Consider the following 25,437-nt stretch of genomic DNA (forward strand, 5'->3'; position numbering starts at 1 on the left):
GTGGTTTTGTTTTCCGTAGTGTTTTTGCACTTTCTTTGTATATGCAAACATATGGAAACTTTGCTGTGCATAAACATGCACATTGCACACACCTTAAATTTCAACCTCATACATGGTTATGTTTTAGATTATTAATTTGGATAAATTTCAGCTTATTAAAAAAATAGTCTACAAGTCTTCTCTAATGTCATCACCTCAGTATTTGGGTTGCATTTGTTTTGTGCATCTTTTCTTTATTCTGTGTAATTTCTTCATTGTGACAAGAGTCACAATGAAGAAAAAAACATCTGTGTGCTGTATTATTAATGCTGTATGTGTTCACCAAGTTTCAACTTAGTGAACAGATTGGACCCCATCAGATGGGAATCAGATGGGAGCCGATTCATTTAGGATTAAAATCTGTTTCCATGGTAACACTTTCCTCAACAGGTCTCTGAATTTCTATCAGCTGCTCGACTTCATTTAACAGCGCTCTTTGTTGCACAATGCATCCAAGCTGAGTGGATTGTGGTGCAGGGGTAAGAGTGATGCAGAGTAAAGAACTACTGCTGCACACATATTGAAATACAAGAGCTCTTTGCAGCAGGTTCTGGTGCTACGAAGGGGAAAAGTTGGAGCGTCTCCTGATTTCCTTTTTGCTAAAAAAGGTGAAGTGTGCTGTGTATTTTATTCCTGACAACACAAACCCAGATGACTTCATAATAAGACTCATCCCTGGTCCCAAAACAAAGTCTGAAGAATTACACCATATTCCGGTATAGAAAACTCTTCATTATAGCAATAACCATATTAATATTATATGTTGCATTCCAAGTGTGAGGGGCCTATTTCCAAAATTGGAAATATTTCCAAAATCACTACATCTATTAGTGACACCTCCATCTTATCAATTGTCCCAATTTAAAATTTATAAAGTTTCTTCTGAACCCTGAGAGGATGAGGCTGCAAATCCACATGGTGAAGATTTGCACCATGTGGATTTGAGTCATGAGTCATAATGCTCATGATTACTGACCCGGAAACACTTCTACATACAACGTTTAAGCATATAATTAGAGGTGTGACACTTTCTTTTATTGTTAGGTTTGTTTTCAAAAGATGGATTTTATCTTAGGGAGAAGTAAGGCTTGTTTGTGTGTGTCCATCATACAGTGCGAAAAAACTCTATTCAATTCATATTATTTATTCCAACTTTAACCAACAGCAACAAACTGCTAGAAGTAAAAACATGTACAGCCAAAACTGTCTATTTTTAACACAGTTAACAGTTTGAAAATAATTAAAAGTCTTTATTTGTTAAACACAAAAACCAGACATGCTAAAACTAGCTTTGTGTAAAACATGCATAAAACCTGAATTGGACCAGCTAAACCTTGACTAAATATTTCTACATGGATTAAAGAAAACATTGATAAATGTTTGTGAAACACTTTAAACTCTTTATCTTTATTATACCGTAATAAGGTTCGGTCTTATCTAAAGCTTCACTTATGATATGTTTCTCCAGTTTAACAAACAGAAGTCATTTGCTACAAAAAGTCTTAAGTGTTTCAAAGTAAAAAAAAAGAGACTTTTTTGTTAACTTTTTAAATAATGTTTTATAGAAATCGTTAATTACAATATTGATTTCTATATAAACATTATTTCACAGGAAATGATTAACAAACATGCAGAAAGTTGTAATAATAATAAAATGGTTTTAAATTAATTATCTTGGACAAAGTTGTTTCGGTTGATGATGTCAGGAATCTGTAAGTTTCTGATTAGGTTAATTCATAGTATTTGGCTAAAATAGAAATAAACCTTGCTGTACCACCCTGGAAATGATTACAAAAAACAAGTAAGAACTGCAAAGGATCGGCTAATGGAGACTATATCTCAGTCAAATGCTCCCAAAATGAGCATAATGAGAAGAATTGTTGGGATGACATAAAGACAGAGCAGAAGATTCCCTCATGGTGATCCTTGTCATGGCTTCAGAGGAGCTGTTAATTTGAAAGGAAGATGTTTTAATCAAATCATATATACCATTGATCAATAGCAGTCATTGTTGAAAATAAAATTCAATACTTTACCCTTTTCATGAGCTTTCCTAATTTGACCAGTTATTAAGCTTACTGTAGATTTTCTTTACCATTTCAAGCTCTGTTGAAACATCTAAGAAAGCAATTTTTGATGAGATGTAGCATCAAATATTTACAGAATGTCTTTCAGGGCACATTTCAAACACAAATAAATCTTGCTTTACCTGGAATCGATGGAGCGTATGTCCTGAGGGAGAGGTCCATGGAGTTGTTCAATGTGTGGTTCATTGTTTTCAAAATTTCCACCTAATTTAACATTAAAATCTTTATTTTTATATAGAAGTCTGAAGCTGGACTCAAGACAAACTTGTTTACACATTCAACACATTCAACACCTTCTGCAATTACTCTGATATATGAGTAATTACAGAGGAAAATCAAAAGATTTCCTTTTTACATTCTTTTAGCTAAAGAATCTAAAGAAATAAGAAAATTCTTTTAGATTCTTTAAAATAATTTAAAATAATTTTTGCACAAAACAGAGTTTTAATAAACTCGATTTATTAAAAGTTTTAATACACTTCATTTTGTGCAATACCATAATCTAACAGAGTGCCACTGGTCTTATGAAAAAGCTCAACTTTTAGTCAGACATGTTGTCTAGGATCTTTTACTACAAATTTGTTGCCAGAAAATCACATTAAGGTTTTTGACTGTGTAAATTGTTCATATAGAAATTGAGCTTTCCAAGCAGCAAACACTCCAGGTTTCTGTGAAGTACAACAAAGTATGTACCTCATGCCCACTAGTAGGTACGCCGCAAGATTTCTAATGCTGTGGGCCTTTTTATTGTACTGAATACTGTGGGAACCTTATTAGAGTGCATGGCATCATGAACTCTGAAAATATTATTGCCACATGAATACATTTCTTATCAAGTCCGTTGAAACATATTGGGTGCGAGTAATTGTGGAGGACTTTGTTTCTGATATAACTGTTACATGGATAGTTCGGATTTTGCTCTGAATAAGTAGCTTTATTTTTCAATATTAAAATAAGGACAAACCCTTAAGCTCAGGAGGTGGTTCAACATGACACTTTTAGCCTTTGCAAACATGGTGTCCTTTGATTCATGAACATGTCTTGATACAGTTTTTTTCATTTTCTTCAGCATACCAGGACCTGAATATCCTGCTGCAGCTGCAACAAAAAGATAAATCACAAATGATAGGAAACATTTTAAATATGTTTTATTGTAAAATAAAGTTTTTGTATTGATAGAAATTCTCACTCTTGTAGCACTTTTGCATGGTCTCCTCAATTGTCTTTATCAGGCTGTTGTACATTATTTTCTTTTGGTATCTAATCCTTTTGTTCAGCTTTTTCTTAAGTTTTTCCTCCTATGAGACATTTAAGAAAAGCAATTTTACAGTAAAAACTAAAGAAAAATTGCTTTCATTAAAATCTGATAAATTGTTGCAATGCTAAATGAAAAGAGCCATATTTTCTCTATCGTTTACCTCTGTCTTGAGAAAAATCAGCTGCAGTTCCACATCTTTGTACTCTTCCTTCAGACTTTCAGTGTCAAGTGAAAACTTGTCAATGACACCATTAAATGATCCACATTTTCGTTCATTTCTGAAACATTTTGGTATAATAAAGTCATTCACAAATGGTACTTTATCATAATTTTCTTTTAATAAACCCCTGAATTGTGGATTTACAAATGTTACACTTTCATCAGAGTTGAACAATAATATTAATACGTATTAAGTTCTTACGGGAATGTTTTCCTGAATTCCTCATCAATGCTGTCAGTCAGGAATGAAGTGAGTTTCATGTTGAGGTTTATTTGTTTTCCCTTTTGGGGTTTGTGGACTCCACCATTTTTGAAAACGCTCTTTAATGTGCTGTGATAACTACTACCACTCTTTCCCTTAAAAATAAGACATTATTTCAGACGCAACAGAAAATTTTAATTACCGTAACTCCATGGTTACTGCCAAGTAACATACCCGAGGACGTAGAACATTATTCAGCTTATTTTCACATAAGCTTTTTGATCGTTCAACCCCTTCACACAGGCATTTCTCAAAAACCTGGAAAGTTCTTTCCATTGCTTTTTGGACTCGATCAAGTTGGAGGGCTATGTTTCTCTCAAGCTTTTCACATACTTCTGTGTGTTTTCCAGGCTGAAAAAGGCAACTCCTTGTCAGAACATGTTTTTGTAAAAACTGGTAACTGTTTATAATAGATTAAAATTAATCTATTAATTACTCTATTAATTTTTATTATTGAAACTCGTTTCAATAATAATAATAATAAAAAAAAAAAAGCAAGTTATTCAAAAACGTCCCAAAATCTTAAATGATGCTGCACAATAATCCATCCATCATCCAACACAGAGAGACAAACAACCATACGCATACACACCCTAACACCTAAGGAGAGTTTAGAGAGATCAATCAACTTGATAGTCATATTTTTTGACTGTGGGAGGAAGCCGGAGTACCTGGAGAGAGCTGCACAATGATTAAAATCATAAATAAAGAAAAAAATCCAATGACGTGCAGAAAATGGCAATTAAGAGCACTGCATATGAAAAGTGAACTGGCTCTGAAAATGGATAGAAAATTTGTGTTTCAGAAGATACTGTAGATTATATGGCCTACTCAACTTTAAACTTCCAATGTAATGTTTAGAAAGGAGAGAGACAAAGAAGTTGGGTGTCAGAGTCTGTGAAGAAATGATGATGTCACATCAGAGTGATGTGGAGGTGAAAGGTTATGGAGAGACTAGGAGGTTTAAGGAAACTCACATGTTTTTTCAAGCTGGCTCCATGAATCAAAGAGAGAATCCCATGAGCTCCAGAAACATAGTTCACTGTCTCTGAGTGACTGTCATTGAGATTTTGCAAAAAATCTTGAAGCTCGGGGATTTCTGTGAAAGAAAAAACATTGTTAACTTTTATTTCAACAGTGGCACAGCCAGATTGATGAGAGAATCTTAGTTACCAACAAAGCATTCAGAGAAATTAGGGATTTAACATACCAGTGTTCTCTGGATCGAGAACCTTTGGTTTCAGAAACTCTTTGGAGCTCACTGTGTACACTTTGAAAGAGTCATCACTGAAGTGTTTCTAGGTAAAACAGATTTTGTTGATTTAATTTATTTTCTAGAATTAAGATCCCAGCAACATCTAGAGAAACTCCTCTATACATTTATCTTTAGTCACATTCATTACTGCAAGTGTTTTCACAGGTCTGCCTAAAAAGGCAACATTGCAGAATGTGGCTGTTCACGTTCTCACTAAAACCAGGAGGATAGAGCACATCACCTCACTTCTAAAGTCCTTACACTGGCCCCGTGCAGTTCAGAGAATAGGCTTCAAGATACTGTTGTTAGCTTATAAATCATTGAACGGCACCAAAATACAAAACAAGTCTTTTGTTTACTCTGCTAGCCAGAACCAGTACTAAACAGGGAGAAGCAGCTTTAATTCAAGACTTAAAACCTACTTATTTAGAGTTGCTTCTGAACCATAATAAAAGAGACATTGACCAACATGTTGATAGATGATTTTAAAATGGCATTTGACAAAATGTTATATATATTACTTGCTTCAAAATTGGTGACTGTATGATGTTTTTATGATGTAAAGCTTTTTGAACTGCCTTGTCTTTGAAATGTGCTATACAAATAAACCTGAATTTACTTATTTATTTTAAAGCTATAGACAGTATTTATTTTAGTTGTCTTGAAAGTTCACCTTAATCTTGTGTAGCTTGTTGAATTCTTTGCGAACCGCTTCCTTTACTTTAATGTTTCTTCTGATGATTTCGGCCTGAAGGTCAGCTGAGCTGATAGAAAAAGAGATATTGATCCTTAGAGTTGCTTCAGCTGAAGAAATTTGATCTCCACAGAATCCTGATCCTTCACAAATCCTATTTATTCAACTTTTATAGAGTTTAGTGGAAAGAGGATGAAGATTTGCGAACGAGACTCCTGTTGAGTTTTCCAATCACTAATTTTTATGAACATGTCTTAAGTACTAGATGTATTGCCCACTTTTGTTGCCTCATTTCACTTACTGATCAGTAGAGTCTTCAATATCATCAGATTTTGTGCAGATAAAGTGAATGTATCTGCACTCCCCACCGTTTCCTATGCGACTGCTGACATTATTCAAGATTTCCCAGGATTCTTTCTCTGATGCTGCTCGATTGATTTCAGTTACAATCCACACAGCAGAACAGTTTCCAACAATCTGGAACATCAATAAAGATATAATAGTGATCAATAATATGTGTTGATACGTTTCTTTTTTCTTTATATAGCAGTACATTACCCCTTTCCACATTGTGTCTCTGCTCTTGTTACGGTCTCCATTTCCAGGAAGGTCCACAAGAGTGATGTGCTGGGGAAAATCATGAGGCACTTTGACAGTCACACACTTCACAAGAGGCCAATACCACCTTTTCATGCCTTCTTCTCCTCCATGATTTGTTTCAGTTCTTGTGTATTTAATCAGTCTAGCAGATAGCTCTTTAGCCTGCGAGAAATGGAAAGAAGGTAAACATGGAAAATTTTACTTTAAATCAAAAGTGCTTGTTTAGTTTAATTTACAAAACCAAGTTTACAAGTTTCATTGAGAAATGTTCCTCTCTATGAAGAATGGAGGCTTGCAAAACCAGAAATAACATGGGAATTAGTGGTTGGGCTCAATTAACATTTTTAATTGAGTTAATCGCAGGGTCTGTAATTAATTATTTGTAAATAATCACATTTTAATTGAAAACTATATGTAAAATTAGCAAAATTTTTAATTCAACATCCCTTTTTGCTTCTAAATTATTGAATAGACAGATGAGACAGGAAAGATATTTATTATTTTCAGTCTGTTATTTAGGTTATTCAACCAGAAACAGATTGGTGCAAAGTGCTATTATGCCCTCTCACCATTCAAATATTTCAGAAATTCCTGATAATGCCTGTAATTTAAAATATACTTCTTTAAAAATATGAACTGTAGACACTGACATTATTCATTGACTTATTCAACAAATTAGTACTGAAACACAAAAACATATGAGCTGCTTTGCATTAACAATTTATGGATAAATCTGGGTGTGTAGCTGGCAAAGCAGGAGATGGAAACTTCTGGGCAGATATTTAGCTTTAGGTGTGATTTGGAAAGGAAGATTGAAGAGTCATGTGTTCAGCCAGGTATGTATGTACACACCTTTCGGGTATTTATATACGCATGTATACTTTTAGAATGGATCCTACACAATACTTTATAAATAATATCCCTGGTGTTTTAGTTAAAGAGGATGAGTGGCACTAGATGTTCAGCTTGCACATTGTTGTTAGCAAACCCTCTCTCCATGTTTAGTAAGTTTCTAAAACATTTGTGGCCATTGTCAAGTGGTTTAATTTAATATGACTAAAATACCATTCTCTTTCTTTATTATTTGTGGCATATAAATGATTAAATGAAACCACTTATATATTTCCAATTATTCCTGATTTTGGCTGTCCTGGTTTTTCATAGTAACACTTTCAACAATTCATTCACCATCTCACACTTACTGTTTCACATGACAGTATCTTTACTGTGGATTGAAGAAATTGTGGTATTTTTTTGAAATATTTGGGGTCCATTAGTTGTTTAGAAGATTTCTGTTTCCATTCCTCTCCATAGAGTGCAGACAGCTTTTCAGCCAGATCCTGATAATCATCATCCTCATCCTCTTTTTTCTGATCTTCAGTATTCTCTTGAAACTGACTCACTGACCACAACTCATCTTTCCATTCCTGGGCATAAAAAAAATGATTGATTAGTTCTATTCCATTGTGATTCTTCAGTTCATGTGAAACAGGAGGGAATATTTCTGTAGTTCTTTTACCTCTTTAGTGATAAATTCAATATGTGCCTCATACTTTTTATTGCACATGTTTGCCTCCACTTTAATCATGACTGAAGTACATGCATCAACATCTCCAGACGGCAAAAGTTTCCTCTCATCAATGAGAGCGTTTATCAAACTGGTCTTTCCAGCTCCAGTTTTACCAAAAACACCAACCAGTTCTCTTCTGTCTGTCTCTAGATCCTTAATTTTATCCCTGTGAAAAAATAAAGGTGTGCTGATTTATTAACTTTTAAAACATATTAATTAATGAGTATATTTATATTTAAAATTTTATTGTAACAGTGATCTGAAACTGAGAATATTAACTTCTGAAGTCTTTTGTAAATACAAGGAGGTTGGAAAAGATTTTGATCACATCGCAGAAAACTGAGTTAGGAAGAGGAGGCATTGAACTTGTTCCATTATTACACAGAAAATACAGTCATCAACAACGGGGGGAAAATATGAAACAACAGCAACATCACATAAAGACTGAGACTCTGCCAATAGCTTGGTAATAACAAAAGCGTAGCTTGAGAAATTTCCAGATAGTATTTGTTGTGGTGTTAACGTTACAATAGTAAACTGTATTCCCCACATGCCTGGATCAGGGGGATTGAAAAACAGAAGCATCTTCAGAATTTACTAAAACTCCCAGAAAACATGAAGAAGAACAATTCTTTACAAACTTCTAGTTTGTAAAGTGCAGTTTAGCCTGTACATTACGAATATGTTTGTATTCTTCAGGAGTTGGGGTTTAGTTGAATGAAGTGTATGATTCTTGCCATAAATGCTTTTAGTTTCTCAAACTCAAAGTTTTCTGTATATTAAAACTTCTTGATTACTTAGCAATACCATGTGTGTTTCAATCCAGTGATCATATAGTGAGGTCAGATCAAATTACCTCTTTTGCCTCCAGATTTCCTTAAGATATGTTAATCCCCTTATTTACTACATTTACCTAAAGTGATTTGGCAAAAAATCAGTCTTTACTAGAGACACAGTCACAAGAACTTTCTATATGAACATCATTTGGTTGGCAAATGTCCTTTTTTTATTTTAGAGGTTAAAACAAAACTTCCTGTCTAGAGAAAGAAGAGGAGTCAAGGGGGAAGCGATGGGAGAGAAGATTGTGTTTTAGATATGATCTGGAGCCTCACATATAAAGTGTGCGTACGGTACCCTTATTGCACAATGCGGCATGTGTCAAAATGAACCTGCTGGGAAATTTTGCATAAATATATGCAAACTTTTTACCTGCCAAGAAAATATGTGGCAGCCACACAATTTTTTTTTTTTCTTTTGTAGACAGTAACAAACTACAAAGCACCAGAGCTCACCTAAATACATTAAAATCTCCCTTCATTCACTGTTCTTTAGACCAAGAAGTATTGAACACGATGTTTACGATGAAACTGAACCACGCTTGTCCTCAAAAGAACTGCAAACAAGTGAAGTTTGATTGTTTTTAATGTGATATGAAGGCGTGTAGACAATAACACAAACAAAAGTAGTTGCGCGAAGGAGTGCTGTGTTTTTGGGGAACATTTTGACTCTGATGGAGAACATCACCAATGGAAGCATTTGGAGGGAGCGTAAGTTCAGAGATCATATTGATCTGCTGGAACCTGATGACAATGGTTTATTAGCATTTAGCTTCGCGCAGAACTTAAACTATTTGTATTATTGTGAGGTGACCTTATGTGCCCTGAAAACACAATAAAATATATAATAATTACTGTTATAAACACTGTTTCTACTGCATGCAAGGACCGTTGCCATGGTTATTGCTTCACATAGTGGCAGCCTTCCGGGTTTTTATACTAACTCACAGATGTATTTATGGGTGGCGACAGGGCGGAATTGCAGCTGTTCTCTTTTTCCTGTAAACTGGCATTTATAAAAGAAAGGTGAGCAGGAATGCGCGTATGCACGGCTTTGTACATCTGAACTTTTTTGTGTGCCACACTTTTCCAAATTTGTCCATATGCCAATTTTTTGTGTGGAAGCTCTTTTATGCATGAGACGTCTGGTCAATTCATGTGCAGATGAGAGAAGAGACTTGAACAGATAATGACTGAATTTGTATGGGACAGCCAATAGACTGATCCCACTCTTGTTCTGGTTTTAACTCATATAGAAGTAGCCCAAAAGATTAAGGTAACCTGAATAAAAACCATAGAAACTATTCAAGCAGACACCAGATGTGCTCACCTTAGGAAAGAATTCAGCTTTGTGTTTTCGTTATTGTGTAGTTTATCCAGAACTTGTTTCATTACCTTCTTCACCTCAGACTGTATTCTTAGTTCTGTTGTTAAAAAGAAAAAAGAGAAAAATTACATTTGCAAATCTAAATTGAGAATGATTTTGAGCCCCATTCCATTGATAGTCCACAGTGATAATACATATCATAAACCAAACACAGTTTTGAATATTGCTTTGACAACAAATGCATCATAAACTGTGTGATGAGAGAAGTTTAACACTGAGTTCTGCATGCGATCATCTGAACAAGATGCTGTTCCTGCTGTCTCTGTCTGAACTTGCTCACATTCCTGTGCTTTGAAGTTTCTGTTATTTTGCTTTGAATTAGATGTGTTTCTAAACAACCTACATCTCTAATGTTTTGATGATCACAAATAATTCTAGTTATAAATCATCCATCAAAAATAATTTAATTTGCAGCTGAGATCTTTAAAATGTTACTCAATTTTAACTCAATTTTACTGCAGTGTGAGTTGGGTTGTGACAAGCTTTTATTCTTTTAATTGCCTGTTGTCATTTTTATGAAGAATTACCTGGCAAAGATGCTGACATCCTGCGAAACCGTTTTGGTGTTGGTTCTCTTCTGTTAAACTCCTCCAGATCCAGCTTTCTCTTTCCTTTTTTTGTATTTTCAGACAAAAAGAAGAGAAAAATTATTTAATGGATTTCTAACTGGTATTTATTTTTGCAATAAGTCATGTATGTAAGAAACATGTAAGAAACTGTAATTCTCACCTCCATCACTTGTGGATGGCTGTACCTGAGAATGAACATATTTATTTAACTGCTTTCGCATAACGTAATGGGACAAACACTTTTTATCTTTTGTAATGTAGCAAAGAAATCATTATTTAGTTGACAGTAAAGAGTGATTTAGTATTTCTAGTAAAGCTTTTAAAAGCTAGATCTCTGAAGTTTTTAAAAGGCTTCAGTGATCATAATTACAGCTAAAAGGTAGAAGTGATCTTAACAACTCATATTCAATGTCCTTTTGTTCTCAGTTAATAATGCAGCATTTTTATTTTCATAGTTTCACAACTGCCAAACCCTTAGGTCAAAGCACTTAAAAAGAAGCAAATTAAATTATAAAACGAGTGACATGATTTTGTTTCCTGTGAACAGAGGAATACACTTTTTTATTGTTGTTTTAATTTTTGCTCACACTACTGTAAAATGATTCACTTTCATTCATTTTTTTGGCCAACTGAGATTACCTTTCACTTACAAGTTATGCAGATTCTGGAAAGATAGACGTTTCATTTTGCTTCTATTTTTGCTGAAAAAAGATAGTTGAGCCAATCTCGTTTCCATCTATGTTAAATTTCTAAACCTGAGGCTGATCAGAAGCAACGCCGTCAACAGAGCCACATGTGATGCAATGAAAAGATCCAATAAAAATTGGATCTTCCTCCAAAGACAGTCAGAACTACTGGTGTAAGGCTTGGACACATTTAATTATGAGGAATGAGTGTCTGATGTGACAGCATGTGGTTTAGGCTGCAGGAATATTAAGGAACATTGTAGTGTGTTTACACTCATTCCAGGGGAGAAGATATAAGGCTCCTTGTCTTTAGTTGGTGTGATGTGCAAAGACCCTGGATGACATATTTAATTAAAAACTTAATGAAAGATTAATTATTTTAAAAAGTTATTTAAAATAAAATACAAACCACTTTGTGTAAAACAGCCAGTTGTCCATTCAACATAGATAATTGAAATTTAGCTGAGGACAAAACTGTCATACTTACCTCAGCCTGAACAGTTGTGTTTTTCTGCTCCTGTTCAACCTAAATTAAATAATGTAGTGATATACGGATAAAACATTAATGTTAGAATTTCAATCCAACTCTGTGTTTTTGTTGATTAATGTAAATAGCATTTAGCGTAATCTGTTGATCTTACTGGTAAAGATAAAGGCAATGTGTCTTCATTTCTGTTTTGTTCTTCCTGCAGAAAAGCACATTGATGTCATTTGCAAATGTCCAAGAATCCATAATATTATAGTCAGTGTTGTGACTGGTGATATATTTAATGTTACTTATAAGCACCTTGTAAAGGTTTGGGTGCAATCCAATATATTTACATGGGATGTGAATGGTGTGGTTAAGATGCACATGCATGTCATTTACTGTAGCAAATTACCTTTAACAGCCTCAGTTTCTTTCTGAAATGTGCTCTTGGTCCCACTTTGGAAATCAGTTCTTCCACGTCTTGATCCTCAAGACAGAGCAGATATTTCTTGTCAACACCTTGTTCTATAATGAAAAAAAATGTAGTTTGTCAACAAAAAGTGATGAAAATAAAATTTTAAAGATGAAAAAATGTTTCATAAAGAGTGGGGATAAAAATGTCTTTCACTCAAAACGAAAAAGACCATAATTGGTCCCTACAACATCAGTAGTTGCAGAAATGTCTGATTTGAAATTGGATGCTTCTGTTTTCCCAAAAGGGTGTGTCAATGATTTCATCAGGGCCTAAGGTCACATTTAAATTTGCACTGAATCTTATTGACTATTTAAAAGCAAAGGCCATTGTTGTTGTGGTAACATCTTTGACAAGACTGTAACATTCAACACTAAGATTGTTAGCAATGTCATAATTTGCAACCAGGATGCAACACTTCTGAGATGGTCCACAATGTCCACACTTAAAGTCATTTACATGCTACTAATGTGTCCACAATTTTTTAGTTTTTATTTTTTTGAAGGAAGAAATGAACTTGTTTATAAAACTTTATAAAAGTATGTTTAATGAATAGAAACAGAAAATCATGCACCAAGAAATAATAAATTTTTACAAAATTACTGATTCTACAATTATTAGTATCCCTAAAAAAAAAACTATGTTTTGTTTTACCTTTTCTGATCCCTCTGTATTTTATATAATCTACAATTCATAACCATAAGCTTTTATGTCTAGGAGACCTGACCCTGTTGATGCAACTCGTGAAGTTATTTGCAATCTTGAAGATTTCTTTTTTAGGTGAGGTGTATTGCATGCTGACTTTCCTGTGATTATCGCATTGTCTTGCTTAATAACTCATTTATGTCAGAGTCTTCCTTTACTTTCAGGGCATTATGAGGTGTAAAGTACTTCCTGTAACAACGACGGCTAGTGCCACATTTATATGCGTAAAAAATTATATAACAGCTGGTTAAGTGGACTGACGTTGGTTGAGCTTCTTTTGCAACATAAAGATCTTACATTTCCTCAAAACACTACAGCAAAGAAATGCTATACTTAACCTCTAAATGTTTCTATCCACTCGCTTAGGCCCCAGTCATTTAATATCTTGCAAACAAAGTCATCCATGACGTAAACAAGAAACTGCAAGAGAAACCATAATGTTTTACTGAGCAGCTTTACATAACATTTTTTATGTAGTTAGAATCATCTAAAAGGCAACTTAAAAGAAAAAGTCTTACCTGTTACTGAAAATGATGAAGCCAAAAGAAGTTAGGTCAAAAAAGAGGTGAGAAAAAATTTAAAAGAGAAAAAACAAGACAGCAAAAAGCAAGTTTTGAAAACAATGTAAAAATTGAAGGGGAATTTCACCAGATTATTTACTAAGAAGCCGTTCACTATTTCTGAGAATGGAGGTGAAGGAAGTTGTGGAATATAATACTTCTGACAAAAAAGGAGGGACAACGTTAGAGAGGAGTGGCTTCATAATATGAAAGTGTAGCTGAGTGCTTATTCTTTACAACAGAGATACCATGACTAATCTCTTAATGTTTTTAAGAGTTTGTAAGCATAAGTTTTGCTTTCCTTGTCTTTTTTCCTAGTTAATCATTTGCATAACGTCTTTGAAATGTGCTTCCATATGACTTCTTTAAGAAACAGTTTGCAGAGCAATAGTTGGCATATAATTATATACATGCAACTAAATGTTTCATAATATAATATCTATCACTTACTTAAACAAGAGAGTAAACAATACAAAGAATGTAAACAGATTGTGTTATTCAAAGATTTAACTTTCTCTTTCTTGTCTGCATCTGCTGGAGTTTTGAAAAACAAATCAGAAAAACAAAGCAAAACAGGAACATCAACTGAGCATTTATGCCATGGCACATAACATCTAATGATTTTTAATTTTGGGAAATCATTAGATGGTATGTGTTTAGCAGCCAAAATGTGAATAATTTTTTCATCAGTTTTGGAAAAATTACCTTATGCCTAGATGAAAGAAAATGATCATACCATAAGTTCAGTCCATTTACCATTTATAAGGTAACTCAACTAAACTATTTTGAGTGGTGCATTGTTTCCTCCATTTACAAAAATATTTTTGACATCCTCTTTTACACTGTACCTTACATAAAAATGCTTTATAAAGGACAAGTATTTGAATGAAGTTGTTCAGGATGTTGTTTGCTTCTGCTAATTTTATATTTGCCTTGTTAACATTCAAAAATCCCTTCTTCGTGCAATCAAGAAAGTACAGGGTGAAATTTGTGGTTTTGAATCTCTTTTAAATAAAATAACATGTATCAAGCATTTTTTTTTTTTCATTTTAATTACTTGAATTTGAAGCAGTAATTGATCTAGCTGTAGTGTCTTGCATAGGTACCCTCCTGTAACATTACAGCTAGGCTCTTTAATGTATTTTGTTTGGAGTGTATCTGATTAACACAATGTCAGGATGAAAATGACATAATTTTCAAGATTTGCTCGAACATTACTTACCCCATCTGGTGGAGATGTTGTGATACAGCAGCAACTTTCTCAAAAAAAACTTTTCCAGTACTGTACCTTATGTTAAGTGTTTCTGCAAGAATAGAAAAATAGAAGCTGTCCAAATGTTAGATGTATGTTTTAATCTCCGACTATACCTTTGTAATAAACAGTGGCACCAATATGACCAGAACACCTAGATTTGTATTGCCAGATTCACCCCATGAACACAACAATGCAGCAGTCTATTTACTGGGCCGTTAACACAAGCAGGACATCGCTCCATCCACTTTTTTTTTACTCTGTACACCAGGGGGCAGCAGTAATCAACAGCTGACTTGAGAAACTGACCAACCACGTTTAGTTTTTCACAAGTTAGGTGAGTTATTATCAACATTTTAATTATTAAACAAAAGAAAAAGATACTAAAGAAGAAGAAATAGATTGACCAATATTTGTTTTTCTTTTCACCTAAAGTGACATCACCTGTTAATGCACAAACAGAGCATCACTGTCTCTGCAGATCTGGAGGAGTTTAGAACATGTTTATCATGTCGTGGTTTAAAATAAATCATTAAAACTTTTCTATTTATGTTTTACAGGAGATTGTTCCATGTTAATGTTAGCACTGACTGGAGGCAGGAATCGAACTCAAAGTTACTGACATGTATTAAGAATAGAACAAGATTATTCACGTAAAGAGCAATGTTTGTCATGTATTCACCTGCATAAATTTCTTGTCATAACTCTACACTGACATCAACATTTATTATGAGGTACTTACTTATTTATTTGCTTACAGACTCATTAACCTCAAGAGAACATCATAGAAATTTTTAATTTTATAACATCACTGTTCATAACTTCACACACAGATTTTGAAATCAAAGATTGCATTTGATCTTGATTTTATATTTTATTTACCTCTTATTAGTTTCAGTCTGATGCTGTCAACCTCACAGGCCAGCTGTATTCATCAGCACTGACTTTACCGAGGCCGACACACTGAAACTTGAGTGTGACTCTGCGTATGAGTGCCTCTGTTCACCTGTCCTTACTGACCGAGCCCAGCTGACCAGACCTTTCCGTGAACCTGCTCGGCGGTGACAGCCGTACACAACCAATGCGGAACAGCACACCTCCTCAGAACCAGCCAGACAATGGCTCCTTCAAGACCAGGTCCCCCAAGGCAGACACTCAGCCAAGCCAGATTGTGATGAGGAGCTGACTCAGCAGCAGCCACCCAGGTGTGTCATGCTCCTGCAACACAAGAGCTCCTCTATGTGCCACCTGTTTACCTCATTTTACCTCATTTCCCTGCATTTCCATGGACTATATTTGTAGTTTGCTGAGCAGAGATGGTATTTTCCTGTTGTCAGGTTAATTCTCAAACATTGGAAAGGAGAGAAAAACATCAGAGACCACCTTCACCCAAAGTCACTGGGGACCAAGGCGATGCTGGAAATCCATAAAAGTTAAGTTATGATAAACAGAAAGTACAAGTGGAATAAAAAAAATGCTGTATGCTGAATTTAAACAGTGTTTGCTGTTTGTTCAGCTCAGTCCATGTGTGTATGTGCTTGCTTTTCTACTGGACTCCCTCAGCAAAGGTCATTTTCAGAGCATGACTTATTAAGAACTGCTGTAAGCAATAAGAAACCAAACCTAAATTTAATGTTGATTTTTATCTCAATGATTTAATTTACCAATTAAATTACTCTCATCTTATCCTTCCCAAATCTTAAGTAATTCTGCTCTGGCTATCGTCACCTGAATATTAATCAAAGTAACACAAGCAGCACTGCTTTTCTGAGCTACTGTGATTGAATTAAGCCATTGTTCATGTCAGTATATAAACAATTTGAGTACTGTATTACAGTTTAAATCTCTGGGTGCACAAATAGAAGGAGATGTTTTAAAAGGGATTCTTTAAAATACTTATAGAAATGCCTGAATTTGTTTGCATTTTTCCCCATTGCAACTACAAACTTTAATATTTTTACTCATGTTCTTCTACAGTACAGGAAATTATCATATTATCAAAATGGTATTTTATACAGACATGCTCAAAGTCAGCTAAATTCATTCCAATGCAGTCAAGCTTTGTTCACTATTCAAGAAGATTAAATTGTTTTCCATCAAAACAAACTCCAAAATACAAACTCTGCTTCAACAGGAGGGAATATCCATCAGAATCTGCCATAGTGTGAGTGGCCATCTGCAACCACCAGCTGGGGTTTGACTAGGCCCATTTACTCTAATCCTCTGAAATAAAGTGAAACCAATTGTCTTCAAACATAATCTAATGAGTAAATGAAGTTTGAAATCTCAGAATAAATACCGCTGTTCTGTGAAGGCCTTCGAAGTTTGTTAAAAAACATTTATGAACAAACAGTGACCTAAAGAAATATAGGAATAAAAATTAATTTAGTAAGAAAGAAAACATGTACACTGTGTTCTTTTTGTTTCTTTCTTTTCCTCGATATTCCTCTTCTGTGTTTTCAGTGACAGTTCAACAGCGTTTCATCTTATCCATCTTTTCCAAAGGTGATGCATGTCACATAGAATAACAACTAGTAAGAACCAAATGTCTGTCCAATGTGCTTAAAGTCACTTTCAACCACAATTGAAAGTGACTTTAAGTTTGGGAAAAGGTCTTGGGTTTTAAGCTGAGTTAGTATGAATAAAGATAAGAGTCTTGAGAAGGTATCGTGTCTTTGGACTGTTACCATGGGGATACAGAACCAAACGGCCATGTGTGTGTGTAAGCAGACATTTGCACGACTGTATCTGTCTTCTTGCACCAGGTAAACACCGCATTCAGCCAAGAAGCATGTCTTGGTTGAGATTTGTACGTGGCAACTGGAGGAAATACAAATCTTGGCTGAGTGTAGAGCGCTTTGATTAGCTGAACGTATTTAGATCCAAGAACAGCATAAGAGGTTCTGGGATCTGTTTGGAAGGGATACAGTGGAGGATGCCAGCGTTTGACTGAGGCATCCATGGAATGATGCTTTAATAAACTAAGAAGATGAGAATAACCCAAGAGGCTTCCTGTAGAATCCAAATAAATTAGATGGCATCTCTTGTTGCGACCTGGTAACCAAATCCAGCTGGTCAAACTTTCAGGAGGAGGAAAAAAAATACATTCTTAAAGTTCTTCGACTCCTATCAGGCCGTAAAAGGCAGAAATGTTGTTTAATGAACTGCAGTGGATCTTCTGAATGAAGAGGCTTCTGGGTTGCTGTGTGCTGTAGCTTCACTCTTCAGGTTCATTCAGAGATGACAGCATGAGGGAAAGCCCCTCTCCTGCTGCATGAAAGCACCACATCCTCCTGTTTCCCGGATCCCCTCCCTTGTCGTTAGATGCAGACATAGTAACACTGCTATATTTTTACGGTGTTTGACAAACTGCTCCTTAACAACCAAACCCAAACGCGCCAGGGGTCCCATCAGTCAGACTCTGCAGCTATAATCACTTTCTCGCTGATAAAACTTGGTGATGTTTTCCTCTCATGAAAACCAAATATATAACTCTCCAAACTTTTTTTTTTTTCAAATGTTTAAAGTTCATTTTGACAGCCATAATTTATTTTTATTCACCTGCCAAATGTGCAGCTCAGTCACAATTAAAACACCCAAAAAATATTGGGTTATACATCATTGACAGTTCAGGAATATTTTATGTAGCAATTAATACATAAACAGAAAGTCCTGCTAGACTTTATTATTCTGAGTGGAATCAAAAACTACTCGCTCTAATAAATCTGTCCAGGCGTGAAGTGAGAGCAGCTCTGTTGACAGCCAGTGTTTCACTGCATGGAAAAGCCAGCTCTGAACACACAGGGAAAACACACATCCGCACCCACACATTAACAAATGTTGATGGAGCCGCGGCTGTCCCACAACTCTGCGGGACTCTGGGAGCATTAACAATGTCCCCTTTGCTCCTGAAAGCTCTTCTTCTATCCCCTCTTTCCTACCACATCTTTCCTTTCCTAACCCACATCCAGCCGCTACTGGTAACCTCATCACCATTGCCATAAATATCAGCAACTTTTCTTCATTTACATATGCTGCTGGATGTGTCATATGTGAGACTTTCTGGCATTTTAATGTGAAAAGTCCTTCATAAACTTCTTAAACCCTTAGTTGGTCACACCTGATGGCCGCTCACACTGAGCCAAGTTCTGTTGGGGGAATATTCCTGTTAAAAAAGAGTTTTCCTTCCCACTTCCACATCACTATATGCTCATTGGATAACACAGGTTTTTAAATCTCAGTAAAGATTTTTAAGGTTTTTCATCTCTGCAATAAAATTTCTTGGAGCAATTATTTTCCATTTTTATATGTCTCCCATATTTGTTGTGATGTTATGCTGATGATATTAATTTTAATTTGTATTCAAAACCCGGCAAAGCAAAACTAGAACTGATGGTTTATAAGCTTTTCTTAAATCGTTTCCATTTTTCTCTTGTTTAGAAACGCACTCTGACAAATTTAAAGTTCTTCCAAAAGCTGATTAAGTTACTAGTGGCGCCGCTCCTGTAACATCTTTAAAATAATAACACCTGTTTTAAAGACGTTATTAAAAACACTAGACTTTAACACAAGACTTTAACACAAGACTTTAAAGAGGGGTTTTCCTGTCATGGCTTCTTAGTTGTTCCCAGAACTTCAGCTTTTAGGCTCCTATTTCTTCTAGTCAGTAATTGGTTGTGTAAAAAGTTTATGTGCATCTTTTTAACATTATTCCAGTATTTAGCCATGATTCAGTGTAAGAGCTTAATCAGTGAACTCTATTCAAACTGAATTTACATGATTATAGGTACCATTATAGCCGTCCTAAGAATACCTTTTTAATTTTCTCTCACACCCACCACCTTCAGTAGTTTTATCAGCTGTCAGGTTTGTACTGAGAGTCCTTGTTGCCTTATAAAAACAAAATTCCTCCTCTCTTAATGGGTCAGCCTGGCACCGGATTATTTTAGCAACAGGTTTCAGACATCCTGTGTTTGGTAGAACATCAAGATCCATCCTATCTTACATTACAATACGTAGCATTACACAGATTTATCTTGTATTTGCTCATTACTTTATACTTCCAGGCAGAGAGGAGTGACACTTATCTAAGGCGTGGAATCACATCCTTTCATTCATGCTTTTTGAAGACCCAACATTATCCTGACATCATTGATGTAAAGTCACTGCATACCTGCTCTTAATTACGAAAATGCCTTCCACATCAATCATTATGTTGTCTTTTCAACATCAAAAGAAGATCAAAGTAATGTTGCACTTTGATTTTTAATCTGCAGTTAGAATTTCCCAAGGAATAATTTTAACTTTTAGTTCAGTATAAGGAGTAGGTTAAGCTGTTGTCTTCCAATATATGGAAAGTTTGATTCCCGTTGAGCTTAATTTATCCTTCTTACAATCAAGAGTAGATTTGATTTGATCCTGTGAAGCATGGATTTTTATTCTCTTATATCTTGATTTTTGAGAATTCTGCAGAGAAAGGGTTAGTTGTATAGATGAGATCAGTTGAAAATGTTGTATGAAGGTCAACAAACATCACTCGCACAAATAATTATACTATTATCCTTCGTTTTTCATACAGTGTGCCGGATATGGTTGTAGTTTAAAGCTTAACTCTGTCACTGTACCCACTTTTTGCAACTTGGAATGATATATTTCTTTTCTATCTGGGTCCTTCGCAGAAGAGACTAAACACAGATCAGCATTGTTCATTAATTAAGTGACTTCTAACTTTATGCTTCTAATGTGGCACTGAACTATATTTAGAGGTATCAGAGTACATGGGATGGATCTATATACGTGCCACCTTTTAGATTTGTATTCAGCAAAAAAAAAAAAGAAAAAAAAGAAAACCATCCATCTTTGTTTTCTGCAGTGTTGGTCAAACACATAAAACCCCAATAAAGTATTGGTGCAATATCCTTGATCTGTATCTGTACTCCTCAGTCTGAAACCTTCACTTGTCAACAAAGCTCTTCTCACTGAGCCTTCTTGAGAGATGGTTTTATTATTCTGCACCTTTGGCACATATGGATGGAGGGAAAGTTGGAGGGACTGGGAAGGAGAGAAGGCAGAGATATTTTCCTCATAATCAAAATGAGACACGTTATTACAGGCCATTAAAATACGTAAACCCACCAAAGTAAAAACATGCTTTTATGGGGCGAGAGAACACATTTTATTATTAGCGGTGAAAAGTATTTGAGAGGCCTATTCATGGTCTGACCTTTCCCCCCACCCTCTGTCTCTTGTCATTCCTTTCCTCCTGCCATTAACACAGAAAACTAATCCAAAATTATTCAGTGGGAAAACATAAATGCGGGCATATGGAACTTTACTGCTGCATGCAGCACACAAAATACAATATGTTGGCTTCTGTGCTCTCAGAGAAATCCTCGTTTTGTGGGCGAGGCTGTGTTTGCATTCATTTACTTTATTTAAAACTTTCCGATGTGCCTGCTGCATGTTTTAGGAAAAATGAAAACTTGCTGTGAATTATTAAAGGTGTAAACGCAGAAGGCTGGGAGGAGACAGCATAAATTTTCTGTCTCTACTTCACCCAAAACTTCAACAGACAAATGGAAAAACTTACAGAGGCATTTACAATAAAGAGTCACGTGTAGCTCATACTGCTCCTCTATGTGTGCTTTCTTGTCACTATGCACAAGAAAGATAGGATTTCATTCTGATCACAGTCACTTGGAAACATTCAGGGGAAGCAATAAATGCAAGTTGAGGTCGGCTTTTATGACCAACAGATGGCGCAAGATAACCAGTCATCAAGCAACACTTCTGGCACTCTTTTTATCATTTAAAAACTTAAGGCAGACAGTAAATGTGCAATTCGCTTGTGTGACTGCATGTAATTAAGTGAGGTATGGCAGTTAGGGTAGAGGTTCATTTTGACACATTTCCCAGGAATTACAGCTGGAAGTTATTGGGGGGAGAGGGGGGGGGGGGGGGGGGTTGTCAATAAACTCTGCAATTCTGTTGACTAAATGTGTTTTTTTTTCATACAAAGATGTATGAAAAAACAACAACTGTAAAACAGTTCAAATTCAAACTGCAGAACCTCTGCTGACAGAAAATTTGAAATGTTGCCTAAGATCAGACAGTTATATGCCATTTCATTTTATCCAGCTTCTCTATCCATATCGAACAATTCATCCCACAGCATGATGATGCCACCACCTTTTTTCTCATATTTGATGTGTACCCTGCATGACTGATGTCCAGATCTGAAGGACATCAGTCAAATTTAAATGTTTTTCCATGCCGTGCTTCCTCACATATGATCAGCTTCCCTGTTTCTGCTGAAGACAAGCGTTCCCGCTGCTTGACGCTGCCGTCATCAGGTTGATGAGCAGTGTTAGTTTATCAAATACGGCAGTTACTCAAATAGATATCTGTTATTACGGATAACAACTATTATGTAGTTTTACTGCTATTGCTTTAGGGTGACTTTTATTATCTGTCTAGGAATTGCAGCTCAAAATAGCCTTCAAGCTAACTAGCATATTTAGGAAAATGTTATTAATATAACAGAAATTAATAAATTCTAATTCAAAATTTATGACTATAAAGTTATTCTGGTCCTTCATGACAAGTCATCACCCACCTCTGTTATAGCTTGTTCTAGTACACCCATTTGTTTACCCCTTTGAAAACTATCTGGAGGCATCCCTGCTAGCATTGCAAAAGGTTATAACAAAGTAATATGATTTTTTTTTCACTTCTGAAATTAATGTAATGAACTCATTTTATTTATTTCACATTGTTTTTAAGTGAAATTGTATTTCTATTTCAAACAATCAGTCATTAAAGAGGCTGATTAAAATAAAATAAAGTCAAACTAAAGTAAAGTACACAAGCCTATTATCTTTAGATATTTGTACACGTTGACATTAACATAGGCAAGACTGTGCACGTTTCCCCTCAGCAGTTTGTGTACACGCAGCCTCCAGTGACGGCTAAATGATTTCTATCTTCCCAGTGCAAACATATTAAAGCTATATCTGACTGTGGGAGCTCCTCTCTGACTGTTTCAATGTGGAGCTGCAGTGTTAGTGGAGACTCTACTGGCTACTCTGGTATCCTTCTACCAGCTCCTACACAAACAGAGTAACAACCACAAGGAAGAGCAACCGATTGATTCAGTTTCCACACTCCCTTTTGCTGCAGAAAGGCTGGAAAACTAAATAAGATAGCGTGAGAGGAAAGTATGAGGCCATTAAAGCACAGAGTGTCTCAAATAGGAGATGTGCTCCTTCAAGAATTCATCCAACCTGTCCTAGATCTTACCACCCGAACCATGAAAACACAGCAGAATCTACATATGGAAAGCACCAATGTTTGTAGTTCCAGCACACGAATCTCTTCTTGTTTAAGTGTGAGTGAGTGGCCCCCTGGTACCTACTTGTCCCTTCTTTTCCAGGCCAAACACCCTTTACACTTTAACAGACATTGACTAACATGTGATATAACTACTAACATAACACAAACATGTATTGACTAACAATGAAGAGACTGGCGAGCATACCAGACAAAAAGACAGAGGCACTTCTGAGTCATTTTGTTGCTTTTTTGCTGGGAAGAATTTCAGGATTTTGTTCTTTTCTTGAAGATTTCTACGTGGACAGAAAGAGGACATTTTGTTCTCAATGTTGATTTTTGCACAGTAACTTCTTTGCTTCTCTATAGTCAGTCTTTCTGGCTCAAAGTTTGTCAACTGTCTATGTTCCGAGGCATTTGAAATACAGAAGACATGCAATAAAAGCCCTCAGCCAGAGTCGTGGTGAGGATCACAGATTGGGCCTCTTTGACTGTGAGCCAATCACAGCGTCCTGAAGCACAGCTCTTCGTGTCCAAAAGGCCTCCCACCCAGGCAAGACAAATGAGCTCTCATCAGCTGTGGGCTTGTGGGTGGGATGCACCTGAGTCATAAAGCTTTTGTCTGTAAGCACCAGCCTTTCAGCTGATGGCTCGTCAGATTGACTTGCTGACCCAGCTCAACCGCCCAAAGGTTTAAAAATAACAGGAACTAAAAAGGAGCAATTAAACACGAAAAGAAAAGAGTGAGGATGGGGAAACAGCAAATCAACGTGCCTCTACTGCTGTTAAAGCTCAGAGTAACCCGAAGGCTCCTTACAGAAGATTCAAAACCAGCTCTGGACTTAAAATAGTTTGAGAAATAAGCCCTTAGGGATTAAACTTCTTTGTTAACAGATGAAGATTACCCACTAATTATAATATCATAAGCAGGATGTTAAAATCTGAAATTAACACAAAGGAGAAAGCTCTTGCAGAACGAGCTGTACCAGACTGCAAACCAAACAACTAACTGGTTCTAATTGGCCTTAAAATGTTGCAACAGTGATGTTACAGAGACAATCATCTCAACACCATCATTTTTGGACAGAATGTTTCTCATGTCTCAAGGCCTGCAGAGATGAAGGAAAGCAGAATTTGGAGATTTGTTTCATGAATCATTTAAAAATGTGTTAACTTACATAAAACTCTTAAACATATACCTTTCCAAACCACAAAGACAAATTTGGGTGATTGGCGTATTTCCAGCAGTGACTAATCTTAGTGAGAATATTGAAGAAGCTCCACCCATTACTCTTATTGTTAATGTAACTGTTAAATATCTGACAGCACTCTCTACCCTGAGCTGAGCAACTAAGCAGCTAATATAAGCTCTATATCCTTGTGTTACTTTATGGAAAGCAAAACATCAAAAACTTATAATATTTCCCACCCTAAAAACTTGAAAAGAATTACAAATGTGACAAATGCTTTAGTTTAGTTTCTAAAAATGAAACACTTATTGTAACATGGTTATTTTTTTTTATCAAATACCAATGTACGAAGCAGAAACACTTTAACTTGTTCTCAGGAGGAACATCTACATTACTATCATGTTTCATCCTGTAGTTTTGGACATAAGGGCCTGAAGGTGTTTTAACGTTTTTCTCCTCCTGCAGTTGCACTCCTGGAAGATTGGAATACTTTTTCCAAGACACGGTACAATCTGGCAGCACTTTGAGAGAACTGTAGCTTCTTTAGCAAAGAACCACATCCTCATTCCTTGCTCTGTCTGTCATCTCTTAATTGAGACCATTACGTTGGTCCTATTGGTTCAAGTGTTGTGTGACTGGGGCCAAATATTCTGGTGGTAGCAACATATGCACCGAGAGAGGTTCAACATGCAAACAAACTGCACACAGGCATGGCGTAACCACAGTTAAAGACATGTGTGACATGCATGCTGCACATGCAATCACAGATGCTTACATGTTTGCACTATTGGTCAACATGACTGCAGTGATTGTACTCCTTGATCAACTGTCACAGCTACTATTAGATATCCAGGAGATACATTCCTTAAGGCTGGAAAGAGAAATATAGATGTGTATGACTGGAAAGGGGCATGTTTTTATTCTAAACAAAAGAGAAGAGAAAAGTTAGGATGGCTAAGAATATCCTCGGAGAGAAAATTTCTTGTCTGTTTATTTTTC

At 35.7% G+C, this 25,437-nt stretch overlaps 1 protein-coding gene across 2 annotated transcripts; it reads right to left on the reverse strand.

The window, feature by feature from the left end:
• Positions 1-1,172: 1,172 nt before the first annotated feature.
• Positions 1,173-14,926, reverse strand: LOC122822049 (nuclear GTPase SLIP-GC-like). Of its 2 annotated transcripts, XM_044100409.1 has the most exons (24): positions 14,891-14,926; positions 13,627-13,632; positions 13,447-13,528; positions 12,344-12,456; positions 12,104-12,148; positions 11,950-11,988; positions 10,937-10,961; positions 10,735-10,818; positions 10,151-10,244; positions 7,934-8,150; positions 7,617-7,841; positions 6,373-6,576; positions 6,116-6,291; positions 5,794-5,884; positions 5,076-5,163; positions 4,843-4,964; positions 4,040-4,216; positions 3,806-3,960; positions 3,545-3,662; positions 3,316-3,424; positions 3,091-3,224; positions 2,249-2,330; positions 2,076-2,157; positions 1,173-1,985 (listed from the first exon to the last, which is right to left on the reverse strand). In XM_044100409.1, exons 3-23 carry the CDS (start codon positions 13,511-13,513, stop codon positions 2,093-2,095), a joined length of 2,430 nt encoding a protein of 809 aa, XP_043956344.1. In that variant the 5' UTR covers positions 13,514-13,528; positions 13,627-13,632; positions 14,891-14,926; the 3' UTR covers positions 1,173-1,985; positions 2,076-2,092. The 2 variants fall into 2 exon arrangements, with proteins under 2 accessions (XP_043956344.1, XP_043956343.1); XM_044100408.1 differs by lacking the exon at positions 14,891-14,926 and having other exon boundaries at positions 13,627-13,965.
• Positions 14,927-25,437: the final 10,511 nt, after the last annotated feature.

This window comes from Gambusia affinis, linkage group LG19 (assembly GCF_019740435.1).
Source record: "Gambusia affinis linkage group LG19, SWU_Gaff_1.0, whole genome shotgun sequence".
Lineage (NCBI taxonomy): Eukaryota > Metazoa > Chordata > Actinopteri > Cyprinodontiformes > Poeciliidae > Gambusia > Gambusia affinis.

What these genes read in the sequence shown, in the direction of transcription:
- LOC122822049 (XM_044100409.1), bottom strand. Translation starts at nt 13,513, where the DNA reads ATGGATGACTTTGTTTGCAAGATATTAAATGACTGGGGCCTAAGCGAG. An exon ending in GTGGATAGAAACATTTAGAG is followed by an intron (nt 12,457 to 13,446) that starts GTTAAGTATAGC and finishes TTTTCATTATAG; the next exon opens with AACAAGGTGTTGACAAGAAA. An exon ending in AGAAACTGAGGCTGTTAAAG is followed by an intron (nt 12,149 to 12,343) that starts GTAATTTGCTAC and finishes GCTTTTCTGCAG; the next exon opens with GAAGAACAAAACAGAAATGA.